We start from the raw sequence: 16,157 nt of genomic DNA, 5'->3' as shown, positions 1-16,157 counted from the left end.
GTCATGATCTCAGGGTCCTAGGATAGAGCCCCATGCTGGGCTCCCTGCTCAGCAGGAAGTCTGCTTCTTCCCCTCTCCCTGCTCTCTCTCTCTCAAATAAATTAAATCAAGAAAGAAAAAAGGGAAGGAAGGAAGGAAGGAAGGAAGGAAGGAAGGAAGGAAGGAAGGAAGACGTTGTCTTTTTCTGCCAACCTAATTCAATAAAAAAAGCAACTTTCAGGGGCACCTGGGCAGCTCAGTGGGCTAAGTCTCTGCCTTCAGCTCGGGTCATGATCTCAGGGTCCTGGGATCAAGCCCCGCATCGGGCTCTCCGCTCAGCAGGAAGCCTGCTTCCTCCTCTCTCTCTCTCTCTCTGCCTACTTGTGATCTCTGTCAAAAAAATAAAATTAAATAAAAAAAAAAAAAAGCTCCTTCACCCATATATTAAAAGATGCATTACTTGGGAGCCTGGGTGGCTCAGTGGGTTAAGCCGCTGCCTTCAGCTCAGGTCATGATCTCAGGATCCTGGGATCGAGTCCCGCGTCGGGCTCTCTGCTCGGCAGGGAGCCTGCTTCCTCCTCTCTCTCTCTCTACCTGCCTCTCTGCCTACTTGTGATCTCTCTCTCTGTCAAATAAATGAATAAAATCTTTAAAAAAAAAAAAAAGATGCATTACTTGATTTTTTAAAAAATCAGGTGGTCATAATATATTCTGGACACAGACAACACTTGATCAGTTATGTTTTTTGGATATTTAGTCTCAGTCTATGGCTTGCTTTTTTCCTTTCATAATGGTTTATTTTTCAGTAGATTTTTAAAAATGCCAATAAAGTCTGATTTACTATTGAAAAAAAAAAAAAAAAAAAAAAAAAAAAAAAAAAAAAAAAAAAAAAGCAACTTTCACCCCCATCTCCAAATACTATCATGCTCTCACTCACACCAAACAAGGATATAGCATCCTGATGGCTGACGGCACATGGGTTCAAAAGAACAGTTCTATGAAGGCAGTCCTACAGGGCGGGTCTCAGAGGCTCGGCAGCTCCTGTAGCTTCCTGCACCCTCACTTCCCTCCTGAACACAAAAGCGGAATACGTTCAAGAACTGTGATATGAAGAAGCCTAAGTATCACTGGCTGGCAAATGAAAATTTACTGAAAGAAAAAAGAACAGTGCCTTAGGAAGGCTGAGGGACTGTCTCCCTATGACTTCTACTTATTTTTCACAGGATGATGCAAAGACCATGTTTATGATGATCAAGAAGTGGTCAATTTTGGGCGCCTGGGTGGCTCAGTGGGTTAAGCCACTGCCTTCGGCTCAGGTCATGATCTCAGGGTCCTGGGATCGAGTCCCACATTGGGCTCTCTGCTCAGCAGGGAGCCTGCTTCCCTCCCTCTCTCTCTGCCTGCCTCTCCATCTACTTGTGATTTCTCTCTGTCAAATAAATAAATAAAATCTTTAAAAAAAAAAAAAGAAGTGGTCAATTTCTAAAGATACCAAGTTTGCAGAGATCAGATATTACAATATCAATGTGTTATACTAAACAATGTTACTCTATGATAATTTAAGCCAAAAGGGCTTCAAAGGGCTTCAAACTTACTCATATCTGTAACTCTTCAACAAAAACAGCTGCTAGATTAGCAAAACGGCCACACAGAATTTAACCATGTAATCTCTCAAAATTTGGGTTATAAATTCAGAGTTGTCTTGAAGCATTCACACACATAGTACTACTTCTTACAACTTCATAGTAATACAAATTATTTGAGGGCTTAAAAAAAAGTTAAGTGGATCACTCTCTGACCAAATGTAAACAGTTGCAGTACAAAGCAAATTAGGACCCTTACAAAATGATTTTCCCTTTTTTTTTTTTCAAGATTTTCTTTATTTGACAGAAAGAGAGATTACAAGTAGGCAGAGAGGCAGGCAAAAAGAGAGAGAGGGGGAAGCAGGCTCCCTGCTGGGCAGAGAGCCCGATGTAGGGCTCGATCCCAGGACTCTGGGATCATGACCTGAGCCGAAGGCAGAGGCTTTAACCCACTGAGCCACCCAGGCTCCCCTCACTTTTTATAGTACTTTACCCCTCCTTATTTTTGATTTCCAGACCACTAAAGAACCAGTACTTAGAGCAAACTATTGTTTCCAATCCTTTGAGACACCCGAAGGCAGATAGGTCAATAGTACAAATTAATACCATAGAAGAAAGGGCCGAAAACTTATGTTGATGAGTATATAGTAAACTCCACCTAATTATCAGTGGCTGAAACATGGCAGAGTAAAGGGACTTATCACCCACCTTCTCCATTGGTGACTTCTTGGCCAGCTCATTTCCTTGCATAGGTTTTGAACACCCCTCTTCTGTAAGTGCTCTCTTTGGTTGGTTCTGCTTCAGCTTTTGTGCCCATGATGTTATCGATTTACTATTCAAAAAAAGAAAACCAAAGTTATTCTCTTTAGAAGCTGTCCTTCACACATAAAACTAAACACTAGTTGATAATGGAAAATGTTTTGAGTTGTTTTTCTAATAGCAGGGAACAGATGGATTTTTATTGATTCACCTAAATTTCTTCTTACAATTTTCTATTACCAAAGGCAAAGTGAACAAAACAAACAAACAGTGATTAATAATACACATAGCTGTAGCCACAGAACAAAACCGATCACAGTGGCCCATTCAAGTGCTCAAGGTCTCTCTCAAGCAAAATCTTTATTTACGAGGACTAGTAATGATTACTAATAGGTACACAAGATCTGTGTTGTTATAGGTGAACACTTACCTTAGAGGACACACTTTAGAGATATAAAACTGAACATTTACTGTAAATGACGTAATTTTAAATGAGTATTTGCTTTACAAACATCCAGCCACAGTTGTCCTTAAACTTACAAAAGTTCCTCTTATATATAAAAAGCATTAAATATACTTGTGTATGATGTTTGCTTTCAAATTACAGGCACATATGTGACAAAACTCCACAGTTGATACAATTCCATACTCTAATTTTCAGCAAGTTTACAGTGACCAGAAAATATAAAAGGTATTATTCTAGCAAGGCTCCCACCTAAGAGGTCAGTAGTCTTACAAAGTCACAAACGGGAAGAAAGTCAGACATTGGTAATATATCGTATGCTTTATTTCCATTTGGCACAGGCAATAAATACAAGACTTTGGTAAAGCTCCTAAGTGTTCAAAGACATCTCATTTTATTATACTCAAAAAGGAGCTTGCTTTACTAGATTCTAAATGTAATAAACAAGCAAACCTCCCTTCAAAGGATGGAGAAATTCTACTCACCTATTTGTTTTCCCACTGTATACTTCTGAAATCTTATTTTCGCCAAGAAAGTGGTGTTCAAACTCACCAGGAAAAATAGAACTATCTTCCTTTAAAGATGCACAGAACTCTTCAGTGGGATGTATATGAAAACTCTTGTTTTTTACACCATCTACAGGTGACTCCGTCTGCCCCAAAGGCGCTCCAAACTGTCCTTCAGAAACCTCTGGGTGCTCCATGATCTCGGGCGGGTCCTTAGATTTGTAGGCATTTAATTCGGACACACAAAAGGTGCCATACCCACTGCTCACTGAGCTACTGTCCATGCTGCCGTCTGGTTGGGACGTGGCTGTTCCTTGCTGCATTTCGGGTTCTGTAGACTTAGGATAACTGATGATAGGTTCATTTCTCTCACTGTTTTCAGAATAAAAACCCATTTGACTTTCTGAAGAGAATTGTTTGCTTAAAAAACTATCGGAGGAAGCCCAGGAAGAATTACTGGTCTGTAACTTGACTAAGTTTTTTATCTCCTCCTGTATTCGCTGCAAATAAAATTATAGATCTGGGTAAGAAAGTATATTAAACATTACCTTTGTGTAAATACTCTGAAAATATTGCTTAAAAATAAGAGATATTAAAGAGAATCTGCTTTTAGTTAAAAAACAAAACTGGTAAGAAGTATTAACTGCTTCCTCTTCCAAATCTTACAATATAAAAAAAAAGAATCAATATAAATAACAACTTACTTGAATTTGGTTGTGGAACTGTTCCTGCTGGGCAACTATCTGTTGTTGGCATTGTTTTTCCACCAGACTGAATAGCTGTAACCACCTGGTCTATTAAATTATAAAATATTTTAGTTAAAAATAATTGTTCATGTAATAGTCACAGAAAAATTCTTCCAGTGGGAAAGGACCTTGTTAAAATATATTTTTAATGTAAAATGTATAAGCTCGATTAAATAGCTATAAAGCTAGATTTAATGCAAAAATAGAAAGGCACAGGCATGGTCACCCCTCTCTTATGTAACCTGCAGTCTGGGTAAATCTGAAGGTCTGGGTAAATCTTGTTTTTCACATGGCATCTTAATTTGACGTCACCAGCTCTCATTTCTGATTCCCACGCCTTAAGACAAGAAATAATTTGGTATAGTGGGATTTAAACCCCTAATTTACTTGTTATTTAAGTGTAAAACAAAAACAAAAGAACGCTTTTCAAGTCAGATACTGAAGTGTCATCACTACAGCTGAGAGAGGAATGAGAAACTCCCTCTGAAAACCCACAGAACTGGCCTAGCCCTCCCTTCTGTCACTGTCAGGTCCTGACCCCTCGGACTCTCAAGGAGTCAGTGCTCTTACAACCAGATTGCAAAAGCAGGAAAGGGGGCAAGGAGACGTTCAGCGGCTAAATTCAGTGTCGAGGCTGGCATCCTTTCAGTAACAGACTCTTGGCAATAATACACACTAAGCAGCTACCATGAAAAAGAGCTTCCCTTACAAACCATTCCATTATCTTTCCTTTGCTGTACTCCCTACGGGGCCAAGAGATCCGGGCCCCGCGCACCTCCCAACTTCATCCCACCCCTCTCTACCCCCACTCAGTACCTACCAGCCTCACTGGCCTCTCTTTTTCCTGAACCTGCCAAAACGGTCTTCCACCTCAAAAGCTTTGCCCTCACTGCACCCTCTACCTGGAAAGCTCTCTCTCCAGCTCTTATCACGGCTTCTGCCCCTTCTTGCAATTATAGCTTAACTTCTCGAAGACAGTTGCCCAAACCATCCCAGAGTTGCTCCTTTCTAAATGTCATCCTGTGCACTGCCTTCGTAGCCTTTAGCACAGAGAGCGTCCCGTCTGTTCACTCTGTTAACTCATCATTAAGCACGTAGGACGCAGGGCCAAGGAAAGAGTGGGCACTCGGATATACAGTCTGAGTGAGTGTATGAAAATGGGAACTTCAGGGCCGCCTGGCTGGCTCAGTCAGTGGAACACGCAACTCTTGATCTCAGAGTCATGAGCTTGAGCCCCACGTTGGGGTAGAGTTTACTTTAAAAAAAATATGTATGTGAATTTCAAGCTCATTTTTCTTTGGTATTACAGACTACACATTCTAGAGGCCCTTCAGATTAAAGCCAGTTCAGTAACCACAACAGAGCAGAATTAAATTGAAAGATACAGAACAGTATTAACGCAAAGGAAATAAAAACTCGCAGGATTGGAAAAGGAAATTTTTGAACAGAAAGAGAATGGTACTGATAGGAAGTATTAATTCTAAATCAACTAACTTCAGGATAAGGTAGGTTACATCAAATTCAGTTCCTTATCTTCTCCACTTATCTACAACACGAAGTATCTTAGTCAAAACAAAAATCAGGCAATAGCTTTTTTTATTAAGTTATACAAACTTAAATACTTCAGGAGTTATTTTAACCTGACAAAGTTATTAGTCACACAGAACTAAATTACAACAATGATAGAATTACATACATAAAAACGATAACAAAAAAACAAAAACAAAAAATGGCTTCATATTATGTGACACAATGTTAATCACATCCTAATTAATATTTTCTTATTTAAGATATGAATGAATGGAGCTTACTAAGGATATAAATTGGTGGAGATTTTGTTCTTCCTAGTCAGATTTTATATTTAAATTTTCAATAAACATATTTAAGAACATTATAAATGCAGCAAATAATATTATTCACATATTATTAGGACTATGATTCATGTCTAACTAAAATTATTTATGTGACCTGCATTTTACACACATTGGAGGACATGGGCGTCTAATTAAAACTATCCCTTGCACAAAGCTTTTGATGCTATTAGCCTGAAAGGGGTTTCTATAGTCTCGCCTTGTAAATATCCCAATGACTTTGACATCCTAGGCCTAATTTCCAACTCTCCACTAACAACCTGAGTGGTCCTCAATAAGTAAATTTCATTTGTGCTTCTTATGAATTTCTAAAATGGGAAGAGTAATAGCACATAGGTGGCTGGGAGAATTAAATTTTAAATTCAAATATGATGCATGTGAAGCAGTGATCTCAATGGAAGAACTGTATTTTGAAAAGCTGTGAGGCCATGGCTGTCACAAAGATAGTAAGGGTGCTACCAGCACTCAGTGGGTCCAGGGACACACATCACAGGATGGTCCCCAACAAGGAAAAACTGTCCTGGGTCCATTTTATATTATAAAAATACCAAATATTTTGCTTAGCTCTCAAATCAACAAATCGTCCAGGAATGCCACTATGAAGATGTTAAGTTCGTTTCAGAACTTGATCAGAAGTTGGTCACCGTTTCAGAAAATCATGTCACCGGGACGCCTGGGTGGCTCAGTGGGTTAAGCCGCTGCCTTCGGCTCAGGTCATGATCTCAGGGTCCTGGGATGGAGTCCCGCATCAGGCTCTCTGCTCAGCAGGGAGCCTGCTTCCCTCTCTCTCTCTGCCTGCCTCTCCATCTACTTGTGATTTCTCTCTGTCAAATAAATAAATAAAATCTTTAAAAAAAAAAAAAGAAAAGAAAATCATGTCACCAAATGAAGTGCTGGGTCATCAGTACAACACAGTTGGATCAGTCCGTGTCTATCACTGCTGCTTCACAGTGAGTCTACGTGTCAACCCCAGATTGTGCTCCACTACATCTTCTGATGGGAGTGTGCTGGGCACTTACATACTGAAAAACCTGTTTTCAAATTATAAGTAACTTTGATTCCTCCTCTTTATCACGATTAAGAGGATGACTGTTTTTACGGTAGGTACAGGCAGATGTACCTGTGAAATGCATTTCAGGATAATATAAGTTGATGTCACTTTAAAAATTGTCAAGTGTGAACTGTCAAATGTAAAATGTAAACTAGTAAATTAATGGTAAAATTATAAAATAAGGGCTTTGGGTCTAATAAGGTTGAGTGCTATGGACAAAAGGTACCTAGTATACTGCTTGGCAAATAGACACTCAATAAATGGTACTTAAAATAACTATTATCATAGGGACGCCTGGGTGGCTCAGTTGGTTAAGCAGCTGCCTTCGGCTCAGGTCATGATCCCAGGGTCCTGGGATCGAGTCCCGCATCAGGATCCTTGCTCGGCAGGGATCCTGCTTCTCCCTCTGCCTCTGCCTGCCTCTCTGTCTGCCTGTGCTCACTTGCTCTCTCTCCCTCTGTCTCTGACAAATAAATAAAATCTTTAAAAAAAAAAATAAAAAATAAAATAACTATTATCATATAACCATTACTCTTACATATATAATCAGTAGCACTAAATCGTGAAAATGCAAAAATAATGACTTAAGACAAATTAGCTAATAATGTGCTTTAAAATTTTACCATCAGAGAAATATTAGCAACAGTAAGCATTTAAGAATATATTAAAGTAATTCTACGTAAATGTGTTAAACATTATTTTCCATTAATCAAAATACATAATCTTCTCAAGTTTAAGGAATGATAAACCTCAGAATTCCAGAAAAGAGGTTTTAGGAAGAAATTCTAAAGAAATTAGACCTCCAGAGCTCTGAGCTCCATGGAAGGTTTTAAGTTTTGCTTTAATAACATAGATGAATCCCTTACCAATGGTAGAAATCAGACAAATGTTACTATTCCAAAAAAAGATGAAAATATGAAATTCAGGGGAAAGAATAAGGAATAAGACTTGCACAATCCTTACCCCTCCCATTCTTCCTAAAATGCTACACACTAAAATATCACTGGATTGCGTTTTTGTATGCTACAAAACACATTAATAAATTGGAGAGATTTTACTGAAATGACCAGAAGGATACTTCATATTCTGCCAAAGTAAGAAATATCTTAAGAAATGATTCACTAAACAATTACATGTCTACATTATAAAAATTAAGTAGCCAATTAATATTAAATATAAAATAATGTTATATCAGAGATGAAGGGGAAAGGAAAAGAAACTGGCTCAAATGCCAAGGTGTCAAGTAGCACGTTGGTATGTTGCCTTATAAAAATCTGTATCTTAAATTCACAAATACATTCTGATTCCAGGATGCCAATTTCAAAGTATTAAAAGTAATAATTTCTAGTTAAACATGAATTTGCCAGAAGAGCAATACCTTATTTTTTTTAAAAAACATGTTAACTCAGGTTCATAAGCTAATGAATAAGTATATTAAAGTAAATATTTCAAAATATATTCCATTTTTTAATTGTATCATTTTACATGTCTCTTGCATTAGCATATACTGACTATTATATGGAAAAAACAAAAATTGCAAAAACTTAAAGCTCAATTTTTCCTGAAGTTTGCAATAATAGTCATTTTTATAATATGGATAATGAATACAAATAATTACTTAAGGGTGGCTGCTTCTGAATCCTTAAACCAGGTATTTTTTCATTCCACTTATTATACATTTTGAAAATAACACAAGTAATAGTTTGTATGATAAACATTTTTTAAAATTAAATAAATTTAATAAAAAATACATTTAATAAAATCCACTGTTCCCTAAATAAAGAATTTAATAAAAATGTTTTATACATTTCTATAAAGCATTACCAAATCCAGCCTGTGAAAAATCTAACCTGGGCATAATTCTGTGAAACAAAATTTATATATATGTATTCTTTTAACTAAATTTTCATATCACAATTTAACCTATGGGCCAAAGAAACAATCAATTCTGAAAAATCAATATAATTCAACATATCACAACTAAATGTGATAAGGCATAACTAAAAAGAAGTCTTAATTTATGAGTGGAGCATTCAAAATATTTCAAAGAGCATTTAGGCTTTTTTTTTCAAAATGGTAACAATTTTGTATGACTTACTTAAAACATTAGAATTATTAACAATAGTAATAATTTTGGAATTCTCACTTCTCTGAACAAAGCTAATATTTTAGCTGACATTTAAAATATAAATTAGTGTGGCTAATCACTAATATTTGTTCAAACATATTCTTGATCATCTTTTCCATATTGATTGATATTGTTCCCCAATTCCTATATTTGACCATTTCACTCTAGCAGTAAGAATCACTCTCTTTAGTATATAAATTTCTAATAATGTAGAGTTCAGTAGAGGCACATTTACAAATATATTTTTTAAAATTCCACAAATAAAACAAAACTAGATACCTCACAGTTTTTCCAAAGTTCCGAATCAGTCCTTCCAGTGTTTTGTAGCTCTTGCATTAAAGAGGTTAGGACTTCAACTGTACCTTGAATTACGGATGGTCTGGTCTTCCCTGAGAAAGAGGATACCCCATTTGTACTAAGGTGGGGACTACTTCTGTTGAAACATAAATAATTCAAATGGTTTTCTTCATTCTACCAAAGTGTTGAATAATTCAGCAGTTCAAGTTTAGCAGAGCAGTACAAAACCACTGACATTTAATCCTTCTTAATGGCACCTCGTTTGTTGAAAATCTGATCACGTTTGTCCACAAAAGGAAAAATAGCAGTAAAGAGAAAGCACTTTTTTTTTTTTTTTTAAAGAATCCAACAGAAAGACCATCTCCAGAAGTGGGAGGACACTCCAAAGCACCAGCAGAAAATAAAAGTTTCTGCTGTACGATAAGAAAAAGGTCCAGCTTTCTCCAATCTAAATCATTCCGGAGGATTATTTTCCTCTACTGTAAGTACAGCCCTTTTTCTGTAGTGGGGTTTCTTTCTCCACTGCCCAGAATTGCAGTCAAGTCTTGTTAATTGGATCCCCCTAATTTGGTGTGATAAGCTGGTGCTTATCTTTGCACCATCTTTGAATAAAAGTTGTGCCAAGCAAATTAGCAGCAAATATTCAGCATTCATTTAGCCCTATTCACTGTGTAAAATACCACTGATTCTTTCCAGGAGGACTGCTTTCCCAAACTTGAGAGGAAGTTATTTCAGATTTGCTTTATAAAAACACAAAGCATAATTAAGGACAATAAACTATGTTTAAATTCCAGTCTAAGAGGTCATTTTCATTTATTTATTGATACCCTATATTGTTTCACAAAGAGTTCATTAAAACACACACACACACCACAACACTGACAAAAATAACAGAAAAACAGTAACAAGGAGAATCAAGGACTAATAAAAACTCCGGGGAAAGAACATACATGTTGTCCATAAGGGGTTACATGGTTGTGTAATCAAGTCTAAATTTGACCGATTTAACTGCTAGTCATAATGAAAAGGGAGACAAGGTCAGTTACATAATCTTCATTAAAAGAGCACATTTAGGGGCGCCTGGGTGGCTCAGTGGGCTAAGCCGCTGCCTTCGGCTCGGGTCGTGATCTCAGGGTCCTGGGATCGAGCCCTGCATCAGGCTCTCTGCTCAGCGGGGAGCCTGCTTCCTCCTCTCTCTCTCTGCCTGCCTCTCTGCCTACTTGTGATCTATCTCTGTTAAGTAAATAAATAAAATCTTAAAAAAAAAAAAAAAAAGGGCACATTTAGGGGGTACCGGGCTGGCTCTGTCAGTGGAGCACGTGACTCTTGATCTTGGGGTGGTGAGTTCGAGCCCCATGTTGGGAGTAGAGATAACATTTTTTAAAAAATTTTAAATAGGGGCGCCTGGGTGGCTCAGTGGGTTGGGCCGCTGCCTTCGGCTCAGGTCATGATCTCAGGGTCCTGGGATCGAGTCCCGCATTGGGCTCTCTGCTCAGCAGGGAGCCTGCTTCCCTCTCTCTCTCTCTCTGCCTGCCTCTCCGACTACTTGTGATTTCTCTCTGTCAAATAAATAAATAAAATCTTTAAAAAAAAAAATTTTAAAATAAAATCTTAAAAAATGAAAGGGGAAGGCACATGTAGGTTTCCCCAGGCAGATTATGTTCTAAAAGGGATTTCTTCCTAGGGGTCACCAAGTGCTGCAGGAAACGAACTTTCAGTGCATGGGTACAAATTGTGAAGACAGCCATCTGCCCGGACCATTTCCCACACACATTCCCCGCCTTTCACCTCGCTTTCTCATCTTCTATGTTCTTACAAGCTGCCTTAAATTCCTCCCAAGAAAGGCAGAGAATGAACAAACTTTTTAAAGAATTAGTGTATTTATTATACAGTCTCTTCAAGATCTCGTGTGTTAGAAGACCTTTGACCCTTTACCAATAGGCCCCAGATAGCCGTGTTTTTGCTTCATTGTACATGCTTGTTATAGCTGGGCTCCTCTCTAGTGGGCTTTGCCTCTTGGCTGTTTTTAGGCTATTAGAAATTTAGAAATCAAATAACCACGTTTGTCAGATTATTTACAAAATGAGAGCAAGCTGGCTCTGATTAAAAACAAACCAAACACTGGAAAGTTTAAAAAGAAAATGCATGAAATGCATTGTTGGAGAGTATCTATTTTTGTCCACTCACTCAGGGTCTGTTTTTTTTGCTTACTTCCTAGTATTCAATTTTAATTCCTACTTCCCAGATTGGTAAGGTAGTTCTGAAATATTAAACATTACTTGCACTGTTATTTTAAAAATGTAGAAAAACAATATTTAGGCAACTAAATTTTAAAGACATGCTTGTAATCTACCAGAAATTTTAAAACAGTGTAAAAGGGGACACCTGGATGGCTCAGTCATTAAGTGTCTACCTTCAGCTCAGGTCATGATCCCAGGGTCCTGGGATTGAGTACATACAGCACAGGGCTCCCTGCTTGGTGGGAAGCCTGCTTCCCCCTCTTCCTCTGCCCCTCCCCCCTGCTCATACTCTGTCAAATAAATAAATAAAATATTTTTTTAAAAATGATGCTTTGGGGTGCCTGGGTGGCTCAGTGGGCTAAGCCTCTGTCTTCGGCTCAGGTCATGATCTCGGGGTCCTGGGATCGAGCCCCGTATCAGGCTCTCTGCTAGGTGGGGAGCCTGCTTCCCCCTTTCTCTGCCTGCTGCTTTGCCTACTTGTGATATCTCTCTCTCTGAGTCAAATAAATAAAAATAATTATGCTTTGGGGCACCTGGGTGGCTCAGTCATTAAGTGTCTGCCTTCAGCTCATGATCTCAGGGTCCTGGTATAGAGCCCTACATCGGGCCCCCTGCTTGGCAGAGAGTCCGCTTCTCCCTCTCCCCCTGCTTGCACCCTTCTCTCTCGCTAATTAATAAATAAAATCTTACCCAAAAAAGGGAAAACGAGTATTTTTTCCACAATGATCCCCATGCAAAAGTACATTATCTGTGGAAGATATAAAAGGGGAGGGCTGAAACTATTTTTTTCCCCAAAGATTTTATTTATTTATTTGACACAGACAGCAGGAGAGGGAACACAAGCAGAGGGAGTGGGAGAGGGAGAAGCAGGCTTCCAGCTGAGCAGGGAACCCAAGGCAGAGCTCCATCCCGACCTGAGCTGAAGGCAGACACTTAACAACTAAACCACCCAGACGCCCCTGAAACTATTCTTTTTTTTTCTTTTTCCTCTCAAAGATTTTATTTATTGGGGCGCCCGGGTGGCTCAGTGGGTTAAAGCATCTGCCTTCGGCTCAGGTCATGATCCCAGGGTCCTGGGATCGAGCCCCCATAGGGCTCTCTGCTCAGCAGGGAGCCTGCTTCCTCCTCTCTCTGCCTGCCTTTCTGCCTACTTGTGACTCTGCTTCCGTCAAATAAATGAATAAAATCTTTTTAAAAAAATTTTTTTTAATTTTTTTAAAAATAAAATTTTTTTTAAGTTTTTATTTGTTTATTTATTTGACAGAGAATGAGAGAGAGTTGAGCATAAGAGGGGGAAGCTCAGAGGGAGAAGCAGACACCCCACTGAGCAGGGTGCCTGATGCCACTCCAGGATCCTGACTCAGGAAGACAATTGATCAAGATACTGAGCCACCCAGGCGCCCCCCTGAAACTATTCTTAACTAATCCCTGAACAGCTCCTGATAGAGGGCTGTCATTGTTATTTAAATGCGAACAAATAAGTATATGATACTACTTGGATAAACTATGCAAATAAACTTATTTTGATTTGTTGTTACATTTTTTTTTTTTAAATCTATCTATCCCATTCTTACCTATTAGTATTTAAGTTCAGTCCAAAAGACTGGGGAGAACTTTTTATATCAGATTCTACAGAAGATGAAGGTTTTCGTAAAGGTTTCACCAAATCAAAATCTTCCATATTGTACAGAAATCGTTATACTCTCTTATTTGAAAATGCAGGTTCTTTCAGTGTTTGAAGAAACTGAATCCGAGTCATCTTCAGATGCTTCATCGTCTACAGGCATTTTCAGTTGCTAACATTCAGAACTGTGAAATATCCTAAGCTCCCAAGAGAGTCTGAAAATGAATGGAGGAAAAAATACTATAAAAAGCCACTAAACCTAGCAACTGTCTTTTCACTACTTTGGAAACCTTGATCCTTTTATACATGTCTACATTAAGAACAGCAACAGCATTTATAATAAAATGCAGAAACGACCGATGTGTCCAACAACTGATGAATAAACAAATGTTATATATATATATATATATATATATACACATAATGGAGTCTTCCTCAGCCATAAAAAGGTATAAAATACTGATACATACTATAATGTGGATAAACACTGAAGTATTAGGTTCAAGTAAAAGAAGCTCAGTAAAAGATCACCTAGTGGGTGATTCCATTTATGTGGAAAATCTAGAAGAGCAAATCTCTTGAGACAGAAAGTAGATTTATGACTGCCAGAAGGTGGGGGAAGGAGACAATGGTACTGACCAAAAATGGGTATGGAGTGTCTTTTTGGAATGATGGAAAGTTCCAGAAATACATAGTTGCACAACCTGTCTGTAAATATACAAAAAACCTGTGACTTGTACACTTTAAAAGAATGTATTTTATATTATGTGAATTATCGCTCAAAAAAAGGGTGATTTGGCAAAAGTTGCATTCTTCTTTTGCAGGTAGTATTTCAGAATTTTATGTGTTTAATAAGATTCTAAACACAATTCTACTATGTAACAATTGAACACTTACATGCTTTGTTCATTTGTTTAATAAGTTCTACTAAAGGATCCATACTTGTTAATTTATACTTTGAACAGGTAAATTGGAAGTACTTAGTATTTAATTTGGGATTAAACACAGCCAATTCAATGGTTGTTTCTCCACTGGCTAGAAGGTAGGAGTGGTAGAAATGCACTTTAAGCTACCATAGCCTTTACTACTCTATGCATTTATTACTTGTTTAAAAACAAACTATTTGCCAGGTCAACTAAAAATAACTGCTTAAGTGATGCAGGTTAACCGATGCTAGGTGTCCAGAGACAAATTAGCTATAACGAATCAAACACCATGCTTCCTTCTTAGGGAATTCATGTTCTTGTGTGCGGTTTTTGTTTTTGGGGTTTTTTTTTTTTAAGTGAAGGAGCAAGAGAAGAATAATTTAAAAAAAAAAAAATCTATGCTGTTTACAAGACAGAAAGCCTAGGGAGTGCAAAGGGAGGAAAATTATCTACCATTGATTCCACTAGGTTCCCACTTTCTAGGCCTGGTTTAGAAAGCAGAACCCGAAAAAACAGCAGCTCTTAAAGGAACCATTTCCACCGGGAGAAAGGTTATGTGAAAGCCAAGGGTAACAGGACTACCTCAATGGATTTCTCCCCAGGGGCTCAGCCCATTGCCAACCACAAACGGGGTATTGAAAAAGTCGGGGGTTGCACCTTCCACCCGGCAACGAAAACAGCTGGATTCAAATCACCTGCTCTTCTACCGGGAAAATACAAGCTCCCCAGGGATAGGGATCTGCAACCCCATCCAGTATCTCCGCCTGCCGAGGCAATCCCGGATGCAGAAGATGCAGATGAAAAACCACTTGGGATGCAAAGATGCTTCTCGGGGGGGGGGGGGGGGGGCGTGAGGGGAGGGAATGAAGGAAGGCGGGGAGAACCCCCCGACCTGAATGCAAAATTAAACATAAAACACACACACACACACACACACACACACACAAAACAAAACTCGAAGGACAATGGATATAAGCACAGAGCCATGTTTATATTTGCCGGTAACGAAATGTCACGCTCTTGGTCCCCAAGACCCCTAGTAAAAAAGAAAGAGGGGAAGGGAAAAAAAAAAAAAAAGACCAGCTCGGGGGCTGCTGATCCTATAAAAGTTAACCCGGCGCTGGGCTTTGCCGGGAGCCTGAGCGGGCAAGGAAGAGAGGATTCCCGAGGTTTTGAGGCCAGACCCCGACCACCTCGCCCTCGCAGTCAGCCCTCAACTGCTGCTGGTGGCGGCTCTCGGGTCAAAGTGGGACCGGTAGGGAGAACCACCGAACGCAGCCGCCGCAACGGGAGGCAGCAAAAGGCGGAAAGAAAACCCGCCACTCCAGCAACTACCATCGCGATTCCCAAAGCACACCAAGGAAGGTAAGGAAGATCTCCAAAAAAAAAAAAAAAGAAAAGAAAAGAGAGAGAATTAGAAGAAAAAGCCCACAAGCCCCCCGCCCCTGGGGAAGAAGCGCTCTGCGATTGGGCCGCGCAGGTGTCACTCAAGGGCACTGAGTCTAGAAAAGGCGCACGGCCGCGGGCGAAGCCCCCACACACCGGAGGGACGCGGCGGGGGTTGCGTCGTCTGGTCGTCGCCCTCCCCCGCCCTGAATCCACCACCAGACTTGGGGTTCTGCTAAGGCCTTGTCTTTCAGAACTCGTACCCATACCCCCGCGGCCGAAGGCTCCCCGCAGGCGGGCGACCGCTTACCTGGCCGCTGCTCCCACAGCCGATGTCAGGGTCGGACGAGCGGCCTCTCGCGACCGTTAAACTCGAGGGAGCGTGCGCGCGCCCGGCACCTTGCTCGCGATTGGCTGTTTGTAAGGGGGCGGAGACGGCCGATCCCCGACGCGCGCCTCGGTCGCCCCTTTCCTACCCGCCCCTCGCGCCAAAGAGGGAGGTCAGACGCCTGGGAACTGGAAGGGGGCGGGGATTCTGTCAAATCCTCTGGTCTGATTGGTTCTCTGGGATCCTACAGAAGCCACGTGAAAAGAAGCC

General features: G+C 39.7%; 1 protein-coding gene across 9 annotated transcripts in view; it reads right to left on the bottom strand.

The window, feature by feature from the left end:
- The window catches only part of MPHOSPH9 (M-phase phosphoprotein 9), a 66,780-nt gene extending 50,749 nt beyond the window's left edge, over positions 1-16,031 (bottom strand). For 2 of the 9 annotated variants that reach the window (XR_006604760.1, XM_004753128.3), the window contains exons 1-6: positions 15,870-16,031; positions 13,198-13,462; positions 9,366-9,519; positions 3,995-4,084; positions 3,270-3,790; positions 2,271-2,394 (exon numbers count right to left, since the gene is read on the bottom strand). Coding sequence is in view for 8 of the 9 variants with exons in the window: in XM_004753128.3 (XP_004753185.1) it covers positions 2,271-2,394; positions 3,270-3,790; positions 3,995-4,084; positions 9,366-9,519; positions 13,198-13,304 (996 nt within the window). In the remaining variant the exon portion in view is untranslated. Of the gene's footprint in view, positions 1-2,270; positions 2,395-3,269; positions 3,791-3,994; positions 4,085-9,365; positions 9,520-13,197; positions 13,463-15,869 lie in introns of those variants that run through there. The other 7 variants (XM_004753121.3, XM_004753123.3, XM_004753124.3 and 4 more) reach the window with 7 other exon arrangements.
- Between the last annotated feature and the right edge of the window lie 126 nt (positions 16,032-16,157).

This window comes from Mustela putorius, unplaced genomic scaffold, assembly GCF_011764305.1.
Source record: "Mustela putorius furo isolate JIRA1106 unplaced genomic scaffold, ASM1176430v1.1 tig00537248_pilon_pilon_pilon, whole genome shotgun sequence".
NCBI lineage: Eukaryota > Metazoa > Chordata > Mammalia > Carnivora > Mustelidae > Mustela > Mustela putorius.
This window is presented reverse-complemented; position numbering and strand designations above follow the sequence as displayed.